Source organism: Aspergillus foveolatus, assembly GCF_047715535.1.
Source record: "Aspergillus foveolatus strain CBS 279.81 unplaced genomic scaffold BDW70scaffold_5, whole genome shotgun sequence".
In the NCBI taxonomy this organism is placed as follows: domain Eukaryota; kingdom Fungi; phylum Ascomycota; class Eurotiomycetes; order Eurotiales; family Aspergillaceae; genus Aspergillus; species Aspergillus foveolatus.
The window spans coordinates 338,553-354,639 of record NW_027396069.1 but is presented as its reverse complement, the minus strand read 5'-3'; the positions used below and the strand labels follow the sequence as shown (position 1 = coordinate 354,639).

General features: G+C 51.1%; 5 protein-coding genes across 5 annotated transcripts; 2 read left to right on the top strand and 3 right to left on the bottom strand.

Moving 5' to 3' along the window:
* Positions 1-164: 164 nt before the first annotated feature.
* Positions 165-7,602, bottom strand: BDW70DRAFT_147581 (putative SNF2 family helicase; the record flags this gene model as incomplete). The annotated part of the gene is made up of 4 exons (XM_073738738.1): positions 165-5,258; positions 5,560-6,292; positions 6,350-6,494; positions 6,570-7,602. 4 exons carry the CDS (start codon positions 7,600-7,602, stop codon positions 165-167), a joined length of 7,005 nt encoding a protein of 2,334 aa, XP_073599675.1.
* Positions 7,603-7,971: 369 nt separating this feature from the next.
* BDW70DRAFT_94199 (L-Aspartase-like protein) lies at positions 7,972-10,582 on the bottom strand. The gene is made up of 3 exons (XM_073745236.1): positions 10,161-10,582; positions 10,007-10,113; positions 7,972-9,959 (listed from the first exon to the last, which is right to left on the bottom strand). The coding sequence occupies exons 1-3, from the start codon at positions 10,319-10,321 to the stop codon at positions 8,122-8,124; spliced, it is 2,106 nt and encodes a 701-aa protein (XP_073599674.1). The 5' UTR covers positions 10,322-10,582; the 3' UTR covers positions 7,972-8,121.
* Positions 10,583-11,433: 851 nt separating this feature from the next.
* On the bottom strand, positions 11,434-12,761 carry BDW70DRAFT_128995 (putative polyadenylation factor subunit CstF64). The gene is made up of 2 exons (XM_073735532.1): positions 12,532-12,761; positions 11,434-12,469 (listed from the first exon to the last, which is right to left on the bottom strand). The coding sequence occupies exons 1-2, from the start codon at positions 12,581-12,583 to the stop codon at positions 11,640-11,642; spliced, it is 882 nt and encodes a 293-aa protein (XP_073599673.1). The 5' UTR covers positions 12,584-12,761; the 3' UTR covers positions 11,434-11,639.
* A 40-nt stretch (positions 12,762-12,801) lies between these two features.
* On the top strand, positions 12,802-14,280 carry BDW70DRAFT_128994 (prohibitin subunit PHB2). The gene is made up of 4 exons (XM_073735531.1): positions 12,802-13,092; positions 13,164-13,232; positions 13,292-13,647; positions 13,719-14,280. Exons 1-4 carry the CDS (start codon positions 12,921-12,923, stop codon positions 14,043-14,045), a joined length of 924 nt encoding a protein of 307 aa, XP_073599672.1. The 5' UTR covers positions 12,802-12,920; the 3' UTR covers positions 14,046-14,280.
* Positions 14,281-14,400: 120 nt separating this feature from the next.
* rmt2 (protein-arginine N5-methyltransferase) lies at positions 14,401-15,986 on the top strand. The gene is made up of 2 exons (XM_073735530.1): positions 14,401-14,510; positions 14,625-15,986. The coding sequence occupies exon 2, from the start codon at positions 14,625-14,627 to the stop codon at positions 15,897-15,899; it is 1,275 nt and encodes a 424-aa protein (XP_073599671.1). The 5' UTR covers positions 14,401-14,510; the 3' UTR covers positions 15,900-15,986.
* Positions 15,987-16,087: the final 101 nt, after the last annotated feature.

Below are 16,087 nucleotides of genomic sequence, written 5' to 3'. Positions count from 1 at the left end.
AGCTAGTCTTCTATTGTCAGTTTTACACGTACACCAAGGGATGCGGATGCGAAACATCCTAATCCATACACAGCCCCAACAATCAACCTTGCACTCCAAGAGAGGGCGATAAAAACTCTGTGTCCTGACAGAACCAGAGCTCCAAGATCTTCTGGAGAAGAAGCTCAGACCGCATTGTCAACAACCATAGCCGGCCCCTGACAAGTCATTGCTTCCTCCTCGGCCGCCTCGTCAGCATCCACCAAAATCGCCCGCCCACCCCGTTCAACAAGAACTTTGTTCCCGCGCCGCTCCTGAAAAACATTCACGTCGATCGTCATCTTCGCCAGCAGATGGTAAATATGCACATGTCTCGTCTGCCCATACCGCCTACTCCGGCCAACAGCCTGAATCATAGCAGAGTCATAGTCATACTGCGTTTCAGCAAGGAAGGGTGAAAGAATAATAACGTGGTTTGCGCACTGCAGGTTCAATCCTGCCGCCATCTCACCACCTAGATTCAGAATGAGGACTTTGGTGTCACCGAATCCCTCCTTTTGGAATTTCTCGATTTTCGAACTTGCTTTCTGGTCTGTTGGTGATATGATTATGTGCAATATGCCTGCAGAGGATAAGGCTTTTGAGGCGATAGTCATGAGGCCCGGAAATTGGACAAAGAGGAGGGCGCGCTCTTCGACGGGGATTTTGGTGATGATGTTGATCAGCGCCTCGAGTTTTGTTCCGCCATGTTTGGAGCTTCGGTCGATATCCCCGTTACTATCCCCATCGTTGGACATGGAAGTTGGAGTTGAGGTAGTGTCGCATCCAAGTGTCATAGCATTAATGATATTGAACTTTTTGCCAGACCCGCGACATCCATCGACCGCGCATTCCTCCTTCTCAAGTGTTTTCTGGGTGCAGTCTGAGTTTGAGCAGAGGGTATGACCGCACGATCCGAGGATGTTCAGTTGGGATAAAACGCCGGGCTGGGTGTGGCAATTGTCACACGCAGGGATGGCCTGAGGATTGGGGTTTGTTTGGATCTTTCGGACGGCTGTGAGGAAGCGAAGGGCTCGTTTGCGATGGACCCATTCGACGACCAGTTTGCGGAGCACGCCTGTGACGTCTCGGAGCTCTGAGTCGAATTCTCGAGGTTCTGTGGGTTTGGCAGGGAGGAGAAGCTCGCTCTTGTTCTTTTTCTTCTCGTCTTTTGGCGTGAGCGTAGGCCTAACCTTCGGCTTCGGCTTGGGTTTGGGTTTGAGCTTGGGCTCAGCCGTAAACCTGGATTGAGTCTTACGCTGGCAACCTAAATCCTTCTGTTTGAGTATTGATTCGTCTTGGTCTTCGTCTTCCCCGATAGTGTCACTGTCTTCATCTACGTTTTCATGCTGGTCTTCGTCCTCGGTTTTCTGATTACAGTCGAAGCCGGAGTAGAAGAACCTCCAGTCGCTGCGTTTGGACTCTTTGACTGCCACGGCGAGTAATGGGTCCACCTCTTCCGTGACAGACTTATCGCCAAAATTATGCATGATGACGCTGTTCATGAATTGGCTAAACTTATCATGCTCATGCTTGCACGAGCAGTAGAGCCACGCAGCGAGCTTTAGCTTGTTCTTTAGGGCGTTTCTCGCCTGATTCAGCTGCTCTTCGCGAGTCCGGATAAGAGAGGCACAGGTAGCAGCTTCTGGCTGCCCATCATCGTCCCAACGGCCCTGGAGCGCAAGCGATGTACACCGTTTGAGCAGTGCCTCTTCAGGTGTTGAGCTATTTGCAATAATCTCGTCTATGCGTTCTGCTTGGTCTCCTCGACCGTTCACCCTCCGCAGCTGCCGATTATATGTCATAAGCTGCTTATACAGTTCGAGGTAGATGGCCTTCTCAGCGGGTGATTGACGAACGAGAACAATATGCTCGGTAGCTGGAATTTCATCAATCTCTGCAACGTTTCTGCGTGCAAACCTATCCAGAAAAGTCTGCGCGAGTTCATGTCGACGCCGATGCCATGCTTCACTCCGCGGAACCCGGAAGGACTCAAAAGTTTCAGCATCAGAGCGCTGCCTACGGAGCTCTTTCAGTCGGAAGTGTCGCGAGTCGATATCATCGTCTGCATCGATGCCAAGATGCACGCCTAGGAATGGCGCTATGGTGTTCACGTCCGCAAAGTCGTTCAAAGGCGGCGTTCCAGAGAGAACCCATTTTGACCGGGCTTGAAGCATCAACAACTGCGTGAGTCGATCCATTTTGGCGTAGGTGAATTCGTCAATCACAAGGCGGTTGAAGTGGAAGGCGTGGAAAGGAAGGCCTAGGACCGCTTCCCAACTCTGGGAGTCGCCATCGATACCGAATTCTTTCCAGTCGTCCTCTATCTCTCCATGCGAGGAAGACTGTTCCCCGGCTAGCCTTTCATTCTTCTCAAACTGTTTTGGCGGGATGAGCCGGAGGAGATGGTCGATTTTGGCTTTAAGCTCAATTGGGTTCTCATACTCGCCATCGCTTGTTCCGGAAGATTCCTCGCTGCTAGATATCTCAGCGTACGGAAGGCCATCTTCCATCTTGAAGTCCCGATCTTTGTTTGCAAGCGCATACTGCTTCCCCCGTAGCCGCTTTGACGGCGCGTATCGGTGGGTTTCTGCGTTTTTCGCCTGAGCACGTCTATTACGCAGGGACTGCAAGAAAGCGAGAGGGCCGGATTCAGCAAGCACACGAACATGTTGTTTCATAAACCCGTGCGCACGATGGAACCAGTCATCGAAGTTGCGTCCTGGCTTGTCGGGGGCTTCAGAAGCGCCGGCGTACCTTCGTAGATGCTGATAGTAGGCCGCGGTGTCGAAGACAGACCAGGATACCAGGATGATGTCGGAGTTTCGAATGTCACCAATGCTGGTCTTTCTCAACGCCGCTGCCGAGGAAAAGGCAAGAACATTGTACTTGTCGCCTAGAAACTTGGCGATCTCAGAGCGCCATTGCTGCACCATGATTCGCGGGACCACGATGAGTGTTGCTCTGCTGGGAACGAAGCCAGTGCTGTTAAGAGAGACGGACAGGTCGATGTTGAGATTTGCAAACGATGCATCAAGCAAGCCTAGGACAATCGCTGTTTTCCCGTAACCAACGTCGTCTGCTAGGATACCTCCCCGGACAGTCTTTGGCACCGTGACTTTACCCTCTGCACGCCACATCAACGATCCCAGCAGCGCCTCTTCCGTTTCCTCCTCAATAAAAGGCTCAACATTCTCTTTTTCCTGCGCTACCATCCACGACAACGAACGCAACTGCTCGGGCCGCAGTTTGGGGCGCCCCTCGAGAGCAAACTGCGGCGGCTGTGAAGCTTGCGGATCATTCCTATTGCTTCTCAACTCAAACTTTGGATAAGGGCAATCTCGAACATCATACGAGTTTGGTACAAGGCGCCAGTAAAAGGACGCAGTAGGTGAGCCGGTCTGAACGTGCGGCAGTCTTCCATAAGCCTGATGCAGAAGGGTCTGAACATTAAGCGTAACACGAAGCTCTGCAGATATAGTCTTGAGATCCTGATAACACTTCCTGCGAAATATTAAGAAAGCGGGCGGCCGGGCCTTAATCCCACGTTCGTACCGAGCAGCACCATACGGATCCTCGTATGCCTTGACCCGACCCTTTGCGTCGCGACCCCAGAGGATTCCTGGTTTGGGAGGTACACAGACCATGCACGGGACTTGGATATCAAGATCAACAATCTGATTCCATTCGCAGAAGTCCGAATAACCGGCGGCCCTTTGAAGAAGCCAGGCGTTCTCGCGGAGGAGTTCTGGACAATCAATTGGATTGATGGCCTCCCATTCTCCCGCTATCCAAGGAGAGTGGGGGTCTGAGGTAGCAACAGCTGCAGGGATGGTGAATGCTAACAGGGTTACATTTGCATTGTGGCATTCGCCGTTGGTGATGGGTACCAAGGCCTTTGAGTCTAGGGTATAGCATTGGATAGAACTGCAAGTCTCTCTGGAGTAGGGCTGCAGTGAGATTAGGGGGCAAGGAATCCACTTCCGATAATAGATGGTGACGGTCTCAGCCTTGTCTGTTGCCTTCGAAGGGCGCCACGTATGCGACACCTCAGCAATAGTCAACCGAATCGCATAGCCCGGAATCCGCCTATGCTCTAATGCAAAAACAAACGAGTCATTCCTGGGCTCACCTAGCTTTGTCGGATCCAAGAAGAGGTAGATGGTTGGGTTTCCACCCGCGGTTGCTGGTCTTCTATGCAGACAAGAATTTGCAGTACCGCAATCAGGAAGAAGCTTGTATGTGCCACGTACATCAACTTCCAAGTCTCTGATGTCTTCATCAGCACCCTGGACGATGATATGGCTCCAAACCTGCGAGTTCTGGAACGCGGGCAATTGCAAGCCGCATCTCGCTTCGTAGGAGTCGACCTTGCTTCCTGTTCCCAAGAATTCCAATGAACAGCTTGAAGACAGCGGGGCACATATTTCCCAAGTCCCACCTTCCAAGATAGAGCTAGAAGTTGATCCTGCTTGATGTGAAGGCACCGGTAGGGTCATTCGAGCAACCGGTTTCGAGAGAACCTCGCGAACCAAACATAAAGCAGGGTCTGTTTCGCGCGGCTTCGCAAAAAAGAGCCAAGTAATACTACCAAGAGGCTCAATAACCAATTTCAAAATGGAATATTTGCCCTCGTAGGTCACAGTCCAACCCTCACTTCGCTTGATGTCCGAAAAGCGGAGCTCGTCGCCAACAGCCCTAAATACGGCGTCCAAGAATTCTGACCAGCATTTAGCAGGTATGTAGGAGTTAGACTTCAGCTCTTTGTAGCTGTCGGGCGTAATACCACGTACAGCTAGTCTACCTGGCAAGATAGACCGGAGAGAACTGACGAAATCGAGTGGTACGGTGCGTGGTAGATCCAACCAACGTTCGTACGCGTGCTGTGGATTTCCGCTGCACTCGGAGCAGGCTGTATGTAAGCATAAACTGCATTTTAGGGTACTTGCCCGTATCGAGTTGTGCCCTTCGCACACGCAATACCGGGCACTAGTAGTAGCTTGCTCTCGTAGCTTTAGAATGTCAATGACGGCATCCGAGTCCAAATGCATGCTGCTTGAAATCAGGGCGACGTCGCCTTGGGGAGTGACCCTGCGTTTCTGATTGCGTGAATTAGGCTTTGATGTTTGTGAGAAGTCACCCTTTCTTAACACCTTATGACCAGCAATCAGAGCCGACAGAATCGCCGCTCCAACAACAGTAGAGCTCATAGCGTTGCCAGCGAGATCTTGCAACTCCCGCTGCGATTCTTGCGTCAGTAGGAGCCTGTCCAGAGGCAGACCTTGCAGAGCAAGTGACTCAAGGCCACAAAGAGGCCCGCCTCGAGTCGTCATATATGGGATACCACAAGGCGTGATGCAGCCGACAATCCCAAACGCGCGGGAATCCATCTCTCGATCTAGTCCCTGAGATAATTCGAGACACCTCCTAATGCAGAGAGTCAGCTATTGCGAGCTCGAAGAATGAAGATTTGGAAAGAAGGGTGCCCGACTCCTTGTAGTTCATGTCATAACCGTCCACCAACTTCCTCAAAAAGTTCACATCAATCGTATCCCACACTCGCTCCGGCAGAGACCCCATCCAAACCTGCCACGCAAAGTCCGGCATCTTACAAGTCCCATCATCCTGAGACTTGCTTATCGGTCGACGATGTCCCAGCCCTTGCTTTAGTCGATAACCCTGATGTCGCACTTGGTACCGGTCCCAATTGACTGTTGCCCGGGCTGTGGCTGCAGAGGCTGATATCTTCTGCGCTATATCTTTCTCTATCTGTTCCAGCCGTCTATCTTCCGCGTCAAGGAGGAACATTCCAGCCGGCGAGCTCGCGGGACGCTTAAATGCCGCTAGAGTATCTACCCATTCGCGCCGCATGTTCAGGCCAATTTCTTCTGCGTCCAAGCCCAAACCATGGTGGTTCTGTGCAAGGTCGGAAAGAAGACGCTTATCGACACAGAGCATATATCCGCGCTCTCTAGTCTGCGGGAGATAGTATGCCTTCGTGTCGACGTCAGCATGGACTGCGACGTAATCGATATCGTTCCAATGACTCTCGATCTTAGCCCAGGGTGCTGCTTTGACGTTCTCAAGAATTACCATGCGTGGGCGGTAGGCCTTCGCGTAGCAGATTATGCCCCAGAACGTATCACCAGACTCGCCTTTTTCGTCGAGTTCCTTGCGGTAGTTGTTTAGGCCAGAGAAGTCGACGCAGGAGAAGCCGGCTATGAGTATGTCGGCGTTCTTGGGTACTTTTTCGAGAGAGCCGTAGGCCGTTTGACTAGTTTTGTTCAAGTTAGAATCAAATGAAGGATTAGTTTGACAGGAAGTAACGTACGCGACCCGATCCTTAAGCTCAGCTACATCTCGAAACAAAAGACGGGGCCGCAAATTCCGCTCGATATAGGCTTGCTTAAAGGGCACAATTTCAGCACTGAAGAGGTGTTTGAAGTCAAGATCTCGGTTGAAATATTTCTGCAGATCTATACTATCCATGAATAAACGCTTCCATAATCCCAGGTACGGCAAAGTAAAGGGCATATGTAGGCAACACTCACTCTCTTTAACCATCTCTAACGCCAGCAGCGGGCTCTCTGTCCCCGAACAAACGGTAGCAACACGAAGTCGCCTACTACCAAGGTGAGCTAGAACTTTGTCGAGCCCCAAATCGATAGCCCGCTCCGTAAGAGATTTGAAGATGTCACTAAGCTTGTAAAGTGGCGGAAGGTGTTGGGCGAGCTGGGTCCGAGGGCGCATGCGGCCAGAGTAAGGTTGGGAACGGATCAGCTCGGGAGTGTTAGGGTCAAGTCGAGAAGGCCCTTGCTCAGTCTTGTTATCACCAAGAGGAGGGATGCTGCAGCCGGTACTGGAGAAGGGAATAATAGAGGGCCGGGGCGTAGCGATGACCATTTTTGAAGGCAAGGGCAATGTATTAGTCGTAGCAGACGGAATCGTGTTTCTGGCACCCCCTGCTACTTCTTGGTGAGCTTTGTCTTCGGCTCCATCCAGGACTTCATCTGCGGCTTCGAGCTGTCCTGCCTTGGACTGTTGAAATCTAGGAGACCGCCTTGGTCTCTTAACAGCACTAGTGGCATTTGCAGAGTTGGGAGGCTCACGCTTTAGCGCTGCTCTATAAGCGCCAGCATTCGGATATGGATCGGTAGCAGTGACAGACGTGTCATGGGCTCCCTGAACAGACTGAAGCCGTGGCTCCGGTTTGCCGAGTGACAGAGGCAGTCGCAGGACCACTGCCATTCTAGGACGTTTAGCCACATTTGGACCGTCATTGTCGTCCTCGTTGCTGACGTCTTCATATTTTGACAGTGGCTCAAGTTGATCCGGACGAAACTGACGAGCGCTGATGGCCGAACCATCCTGTGTATAAGGTTTAGGTTGATGTCGCGTTGTAAATTGGAGTCCAAATTCAGCATCAGCTTCAACTTTGAGTTTTATTAGAAGCTCAGGTCCAGGTTCAAGTCTAAGTTCAGATTGATGCGCAGGCTCAGGCACAGTCTCAGATTGACGCGGGTTCCGTCTGCTCCGCGAGGAGGCAAGGGTTGCGATAACCGGACGCTTTCTTTTCGCTGGCATTTGCTTCTTGCTGCCTTTGGGCAAGCAGCCAAATCTCCAAGAATGCTTCCAAGTACTTCCAAGTGCATGAGAAAGTATAAGATATCCAAGTAGGGCACACAGTGTCACGTAGAAGAAGAGGGAGGGTACAGTGGGCAAAGAAAGAAGGAGAAAGGAGGCACTAGCAGAAAGAAATTTAGAAAGAAAAATTTGGGAAGTGAGCAATCTTGCTATGAACATTCCTGCTATTCTCGAGGGGTTGTGTTGCTAGGATAGTGATCTGGCTTCATGATTGATTCACTGTAGTGAAATGTGCTCAATGCTGTAAGACAGCCCCATAACGCCAACCAAAACAACAAAGAAGACAGGTGAGGCGACTCTATTTGACTGCAAAGGCAACAAGTTTTGTTATTGTTATCTGTTGAGGCAGATGATATTTAAAGGAGCCATATTACATGGCGTACAACCAACTGACCACGGAGGAACGAGGTTCTATTCCAGTTAAGTTCCAGAATCACGCAGGATCGGGAGTTTCTCTCATTAGCTGTCTGTAGGTGCAAGAGCTTGTATTAGTGGGCACATAAGGCGGCCGTCACGAATCGCCTCGTATATGATCGATATCCACGATCCAATGGTTTTCTTAGGGCGGCCGTTCAAAGCCTCGTTTCCAACAGTAGGATGTTCAACGAAGCCCTGGTGAAACGGAACACCAAGTTCTTGTCGGACCATCTCATATAAGGCCTTAGCCCCCTCGCCGAGGTAGTTTGCGGTGTGTTGTTTCAGGAAGAATGGCTGGGCAGTCTTCTCGTATATTACGTTGAGTAAGTTGCGTGCCTGTGATTTCCACGTTTCCAAGTCGCCCAAGCTGGGCCCACGGTGACTTTTGAGATTTTCCAGGAGAACTGGTATCGCTTTCTCAACTACCGTGTGCACTCGATCGGCAGGACTGAGGCGATTCGTCATCGGCCAGGTCTGGGTCAGATGCTGGTCGAGAGATCTGTTCAACTCCTCAAGCGCTGGCTGGGGCAGAAACGGTGACAGAATACTTTCTGTAACAGAGTGCAGCTGGGGTATTGCATTCTCCAAGAAAGTATTATGAAGGACGCGGAGGTCAAGAGCTTGACAGCAGATATACAAGTCGCAAGCGCACATGAGGGACAGAACTTCCACGGCTTGCGTACTGTACCGAGCCGATACCAACGCCATGGAGTTGATAGCTTGGTTGCGCATCTCCGCTGACTGGACATGCGAGCTCACAGGATTCGACAAATACCCCAGCTCGGCCATGTATGAAGCCATGCTGATATCCACCCCTTTCATGGTAAATGATAAGCTTGGATCATCGGCGACGAGATTGGTGGGAAGGCCGTTATTGATCCCTGGATCAATCATTTCCGTCGCTTGCGAGAAAATAAGTCTGCCAAACATCTGCAAGCATTGCCTGGTTTTCTCCATGGCTGAAGTTATCGAGACTGCCTGAAAATTGCCACCAGAATAGATTGACTCAGACTTTACATCCACGAGCGGATTGTCGCATGTCGAATTGAGCTCAGTGGTAACTTGTCGATGGGCGAGAAGGAGGTCTTCCAGCTGAGGCCCGACCCACTGGGGTACACAGCGTAGGGCGTACCGATCCTGAATGAGACCTGGGCGGTCCTGAGTCTTCTGGCCATCAAGACCCTGTATCAGCTTTGAGCCTCGGAGCAAGGAAAGTAGGTTATTTGCGCACTCAACCTGCCCATCGTGAGGCCGGACAGCCGAAATAAAAGGGTGGTAGCTTTCTGCTGTGCCCGCGAGGGCTTCAAGGCCCATCGCTGATAGCGCTTGCACGAGTACAGACAGCTGATTGGTTTCATACAGCACTAAACTAGCCACTGCAGCCGACGTTGAAGTTCCATTTATCAGACCTAGCCCTTCTTTCGGGCCGAGCTTCCGAGCTTCCAAGCCCGCGTGCTGTAGCCCTTCGATAGACTTCATGATTCGAGGCATGTCAAGGCCGTCAACTTGAACGTACACGTCTGGGTTCCCCTCTATCGCTCCCGCAATGTATGATAACGGCATCAAATCCCCCGACGCAGATATAGAGCCTCGGAGAGGAACAATTGGAGTTATCCGGTGCTGTAGCAGTTTAACAATCGATTGGAGTATAGAAAGTTTGACGGCGGAATGTCCACGGAGATTTGAGTTGCAACGGGCCAGCATTGTGCCCCGGACCCAAGAGGCAGGCATGGCGTGTGACTCCAGCAGCTTGTTTTGGTTGTCACTTTTATCTGACTCTAAGAGGACGCCGGCCTGCGTCAGCTGCAACAGTGCGGATTGAAGAGCGGTCATTTTGTCTGTTCTTGAGTCTGCGCTCCCACCGAAGCCGGTATTGACTCCTATATACCGATAAGTATATGGCCTGACTCTGCAGGAATACACACACCATAGACGCTATAGCCTTCATCGAGGCGGTCTTTTAGTAACCGTATACTGGCATCAATGTTCTCTAAGACAGCTGGGTCCTCGGTGATCTTGGGTATGCAATTATGACTATGAACATGAGCTTGAAGAAGATCTGAGAGATTTGCTCCACTGACCAGGCCACTGCTACCACGCCGGGTATATCTAGCCTATTGCCATCAATCTCAATTTCCCCGTATTTGACTAAGTCCTGCACCCGGTACCAAGCCTGGATTGTATTGTTAAGGTGAGGCTGAAAGGTTTTGGCCTTCAAGTCGAGGTGGCTTTTGACCAACATTTTCGTTGTATTGTAGCACTGTCGACGTCTGATTAACCAGGCTTAAGGGACTTGGGTCAACTTCTTATCAGTAAGATCTCTAGTAGTTAAGAAAGGTATAAGGGTAGCGGCCAGCGTGCCATCTAAATGGCTTCGGTATTCTTATTTATACTCACCACATCTCCCCAACTCCTGGCTCTCTCGTGATCTCTCTAGCAGGATCCACCGCGCCACTCTCGTTACCATGCTTTGGAAGTGATGAGAATAGCCCGAGCGAGCCGGAAAAAGCAATGGTTTATGAAAAGAAGGGTCTAAATGGTAAGTGTCCACCGGGTCGCGCTTCTCGCATTTCCTGAACCGCAACTGGCTCATTATGAGGATGTGATTAGCCGCGGTTGCTGAGCGATCTTCATAAATGTGAGTAGTAAGATATAAAAGCACCGATTGATTGTAAGTCTCAGAATTTCTCGCTAGGAGCCGGAACCACTTCCTTCGCTTGCCTTGCCTGCGGTTGGGGTTTCTGTGACATTCCATCCTTGGACGCTCAAAATATCTGAGAGTCTTGTGGTTTAGGGAGAGATGAAGTTAAAAACCTATAATGTAAAGGAAAGCCCGGGAGAAAACTGCGCAAAAGATGGGAGCATCGAGGAGTTGAAAGCAAGGAAACTGAAGGTTAGACGGAGACCAAAACTAGCATGCTAGCTCAGAGGATCAGCAACAGAGGGGCCGCAACATCACGTTCTTAAGGTTCAGCTATTCGACGCCCAAAAGCCATTCTTCTGATAGTCATCAGCGATCGATCCTAATAGAAAAAGCAATATACAAAAGTACTATGTTGAACGCGGACGCAGTGACTATGGTCGAGGTGACGCTCATACTGCATCGGCTAAGGCTGGTAGCGAGCTTGTTGGGACTAGGAACCTGATATTAACGCATATTTCCATACAAAGCTCAAGGACGCACAGGTCAGCATATCGTGGTGCCAAGAGAAGAGTCCTCGTATCAGTCATTTATGGAGTATTACGGATTTAATAAGTTTTACGGAGTAGTTTTGCTCCTGCCCAGCTAACGTGATGTCTACGGAATCCTGTAACGGAGACTCCACGCCCCTGCAACATCCAATCTGGCGCAATTGACAGAGTACAAGCTTTGTATATTTGCCTCGAGAGAAGGTAACGACATGGAATAATACAGAACACAATAAATGCATGAGGTCTGCTAACTTTCAGGTATCATCCGAGGCAAATCGTAAGACCCCCAAGCAACCGTTTACGCCATGAATCCGAATGTACGAATCATTATAGATATCACCGCCCGACCAAGCAAAGGACGAATTCCATTACCGCAATCCACCCTGCATGAGCTGCTGCCGCAGCAGCATAATTTGACTACGCTCCATAGGCGGAAGAGCGTCAATGGCCGACTGTGGCATATTAAGAACTTGCTGCAGTAGCTCCTCCTGTCCCGGAACCTGCTGCTGTGTTGGCTGCGGCGGTGGTTGAGCAAAGGGCGTGTTAACCATTGGCGGCGTTGATACTTGTCCTGGAACAGCGCCGAACGGCTGGAACGCTGCGGCAGCAGGAGGAGCAGGTGGTGGTGCCATGGGCTGTGCAGCTTGCTCGACCACGGCTCCTAGGGTGCTGTAATCGACGAGGTTCAGGAGAAGTAGTGCCTGGAAAATCGCATACGCGAGTTGAGGTGCTTGCCGCAGGAGTTCTGTAGCGCGCGCTGGATCCGACATTGCTAATGCTTTCATTTGCTGGAGTACGTCCAGGAGCTGGTTTGGAGGAAGAGCGGCGAGGGTTTGCGAAATGGCGTTTGGGCAATCCAGATGCGGGGGCAGCTCGACGCCGGGTGGGAGAGGTGGAAGAGGCGCAGATAGCGGCGGACCTCCAAGCTGCCCATCCTGGCCTGGCATTTGCGACGGTTGTGAGTAGTCTTCGGGCACAGAGTCCTTCTCGTTGTTGTGCGGCCAGTCCACGCGAATCTTGCGGCCCATGATCTCGTAGTCGTTCAAGTTGCGTACGGCGGAGGCGGCAGCATCTGCATCGGCGAAATCTGCGAATCCGTACCCTTTTGGCTTTCCTGTCTCAGGGTTCATCATCAAGCGGAATTTCGTGACGGTGCCGGCGGTGCTAAGGATGTCTTTAACCTGCTCCTCAGTGAGGTCTAAGCATAGGTGTCAGCTAATAGCGATCGTGAGCATGAGCCGGTGTGGTCAAACTACTTACTATAAGGTATATTCCCCAGGAAAACACTCTTCCCTGCCCTGTCTGGACCCATCTTCGCGATTGTTGAACTGATTAGTGAATAGTACAAGAGAACAATGTGAGGGAATCACACGATGACTTGGAATATTGGGGAAAGGCAACAGGAGATGAAGTCAGTTATTTTCAACTTTGATATAAAGACTTTTCCCCTTCTAGTTATCCAACAAATCTTTTCTTCTGAGTACTGAGACAGTCTTCTTCTGATGGAGCAAATTACGTCTGATTCGGAGAGGGACGAGAGCTGCCAAGGCGGTGTCCAAATTTAGAGAACTGCCGCAAGTTGCACGAACCTCAAAGGGCTTTCCGACCTTGTCATCTAGACACCAACTTACATTTCCACCATAACTATCATGTCTCGGATCCCGAAAGATCAGTGGGAGCGGCTACAGCTCATCCTGCAGAGTCGCAACCGGTTTAACGGTTTTAGACCCGGTGGAGGTGGCGGCGGAGGCATTGGTGCCTCCGCAGCTCTGATCGTACTTGGTCTGGGAGGATGGGCATTGTCAAACTCCCTTTTTAACGGTAAGGACGCTGTCTGCTATTTCCTAGGCTCTAGTTTATATCTGGTAGCTATGCTAAAAGACTGGCTGCAGTTGATGGTGGTCACCGCGCAATCAAGTACTCCCGCTTCGGTGGTGTCAAGAAAGAGATATATTCTGAAGGTAAGCGCCATTCTCTGAATTATTGTGCTAGCATCTTCTCTGATTACAATATCGCTTAGGAACTCATTTCGCGATCCCTTTGATCGAAACCCCAATTATCTACGATGTCCGAGCCAAGCCGAGAAACATTGCTTCCCTGACTGGTACCAAGGATCTACAGATGGTGAACATCACCTGCCGTGTGCTGTCAAGACCCCGCGTGGATGCTCTCCCCCAGATCTACCGAACGCTGGGTCAAGATTTCGATGAGCGGGTGCTCCCATCTATCGTAAACGAAGTGTTAAAGAGCGTCGTTGCTCAGTTTAACGCCAGTCAGCTGATTACCCAACGTGAGAATGTCGCAAGACTTGTCCGGGATAATCTCGCCCGCCGCGCTGCCCGCTTCAACATCGCTTTGGATGATGTATCACTCACGGTAAGTGACGACACCTCATATTCCCCGCAGCTCAGGCTCCTGGTGCTAACGTCGAATTTCCGTTCGTTTAGCACCTGACTTTCTCCCCCGAGTTCACTGCCGCTGTCGAAGCGAAGCAAGTCGCCCAACAAGAAGCCCAGCGGGCAGCCTTCCTGGTCGACAAGGCTCGTCAAGAGAAGCAGGCGTTCATCGTCCGCGCCCAGGGTGAAGCTCGATCAGCTGAACTCATTGGAGACGCCATCAAGAAGAGCAAGAGCTACATCGAGCTTCGGAGGATTGAGAACGCTCGACATATTGCCCAGATCATCCAGGAGAACGGCGGAAGGAACAAGCTCTACCTGGACAGCCAAGGTCTCGGCCTGAATGTCAACGCGGGTGCGGACGGCGAAAGCAAGTAATATCAAATATTGGGGGAAAATGTTTCATGGAGGGTCTTCATGGACTGGTGGATCTTCCTTCTAAACTTCCTTCCCACTCGAGAGTTGTCGCGCTTTCAAGTTGTTCGGGGTGGAATAAATCATTTGTACAAATAGTTTTTCAGGTTTCCACAGCACAGGCGAATTGTGTCTCTTCTCTATCATAATTTATGGTCGTCATCGTCGACGAGTCACATACTATGCAACTTTTTTAAACAAAGTATCGTACGTTGAGGTGGCAGCAGCCCTGCACTTCATGCAGCCAGTGGCTGCGGGGACAAGAGCGGCGAGCGGAAATTTTATATTTCAAGCGGGGAAACATACATAATTTTATCTTGGTCACTACACCACAATATCAAGCTCTCGCAGCAACATACTGTGCGTGATTCAATTTAAAACGTGCTTGCTCTCTCGAGTCACAAAAGCTTGAGTGCCTACTTTTTCAGGGTGAGTATTATTCACCGTCAACCTCCGTACCCTACTTTTCTGTAGAGGGTCCTCTGCGCGAAGCAGCTTCCAAGAACAAGAGCGCATTAGTAGCTATAGCTTACGGCGCACCAGATGGCGGACCCCGTTACCGAAATCGACGTCGACCTCAACACTCAAGAAGTCCTTCTCGCAGCGTCACAACACGACATCGCAAAGCTCCGACGGCTCCTCCGTGCCAACGATGCGGCCGGGAACCCTGCCAATGTCAAGGACCCTGAGACAGGTTATTCACCGCTTCACGCCGCCATTGCAGCTTGTGAACCTGACGAGGAGGAAGAGGTGAAGTCGAATGGTGTCCAGACGAATGGAGACGGACAAACCCGCGGGCAGGAAAGCACAGTTGAGGCCGCCGTCCAGACCGTGAAACTTCTTTTGCAGGAGGGCGCTATCTGGAATGACTTGGATTTAAACAATGAAACTCCCGGATGTATTGCGAAGAGGCTGGGACTGACTGAGCTATATGACATGGTCGTGGATGCGGGAGTTCGGGCGGAGCTCCTGTTGAACAGGTTGGATGGGTATGAACAATTGTCAGACGAAGAAATGGAAGAAGATGGGGAACAAGAGCAAGAGCAGCAGGACGCCGCCGCCGAGGCAAGCGTTACAAACACAGCAGAGGACGAGTCCGTCCCGCAGCTAGTCGATACCACAGCTGCAGCACCTCCACAAACAGCAGAGTCGGAGCCCAGTGTCACAAGCTCCCGCTACCTGAACTCAGACCTCACATTCCAACAAGACCGCCTCCTCGACCAGGACCAAAACGGCGTCATGATGGCCTGGGAGTCAGACATCATGGCCAATTCCGCAAAGCAACTGCTCCCGACACCAGGTCTCCGCGTCCTCAATGTCGGACACGGAATGGGCATCGTCGACGGCTTCATCCAAGAGCAGTCGCCGTCAGCACACCATATTATTGAAGCGCATCCATCCGTTGTCGCAGAAATGAAGCGGAAAGGCTGGCACGAGAAGCCAGGAGTCGTGATCCACGAGGGCAAGTGGCAGGATATACTTCCGGGTCTCGTAGCTGAAGGCGTGATGTTTGATGCGATCTATTACGACACCTTCGCCGAGTCATATGCGGATTTCCGAGAGTTCTTCACGGAGCAGGTGATCGGAGTGTTGGAGCAAGAGGGAAAATGGAGCTTCTTCAATGGCATGGGTGCAGACCGACAAATCAGCTACGATGTTTATCAGAAGGTCGTAGAGATGGATCTCTTCGAGGCAGGATTCGATGTCGAGTGGGAGGAGATCGATGTGCCGAAGCTCGAAGGCGAGTGGAATGGTGTCCGTCGGCCGTACTGGAGTATAGACAAGTATCGGCTGCCGCTGTGCAAGTACATGGATTGAGTGTAGATAGACAATATGCGGCCGAATTTATGACTTGAGCACCTGCAAGGCGTCTGGAGACAAATACGACTACTTTATGAATCTGCCACTCCTTCAATTTCCGTTTTCAGCTGAGGTACCACCCGTAACTGATAAAAACGAGATTCCGATGCTTCAGACAATTACAATAGTCGAGTCGCCAAGGGAGA

What these genes read in the sequence shown, in the direction of transcription:
- rmt2 (XM_073735530.1), top strand. Translation starts at nt 14,625, where the DNA reads ATGGCGGACCCCGTTACCGAAATCGACGTCGACCTCAACACTCAAGAA.
- BDW70DRAFT_128995 (XM_073735532.1), bottom strand. Translation starts at nt 12,583, where the DNA reads ATGGGTCCAGACAGGGCAGGGAAGAGTGTTTTCCTGGGGAATATACCT. An exon ending in CCTGGGGAATATACCTTATA is followed by an intron (nt 12,470 to 12,531) that starts GTAAGTAGTTTG and finishes ACCTATGCTTAG; the next exon opens with ACCTCACTGAGGAGCAGGTT.
- BDW70DRAFT_128994 (XM_073735531.1), top strand. Translation starts at nt 12,921, where the DNA reads ATGTCTCGGATCCCGAAAGATCAGTGGGAGCGGCTACAGCTCATCCTG. An exon ending in GAAAGAGATATATTCTGAAG is followed by an intron (nt 13,233 to 13,291) that starts GTAAGCGCCATT and finishes AATATCGCTTAG; the next exon opens with GAACTCATTTCGCGATCCCT. An exon ending in TGGATGATGTATCACTCACG is followed by an intron (nt 13,648 to 13,718) that starts GTAAGTGACGAC and finishes CCGTTCGTTTAG; the next exon opens with CACCTGACTTTCTCCCCCGA.
- BDW70DRAFT_94199 (XM_073745236.1), bottom strand. Translation starts at nt 10,321, where the DNA reads ATGTTGGTCAAAAGCCACCTCGACTTGAAGGCCAAAACCTTTCAGCCT. An exon ending in GGCGTGGTAGCAGTGGCCTG is followed by an intron (nt 10,114 to 10,160) that starts GTCAGTGGAGCA and finishes TCATGTTCATAG; the next exon opens with TCATAATTGCATACCCAAGA. An exon ending in TGAAGGCTATAGCGTCTATG is followed by an intron (nt 9,960 to 10,006) that starts GTGTGTGTATTC and finishes ATCGGTATATAG; the next exon opens with GAGTCAATACCGGCTTCGGT.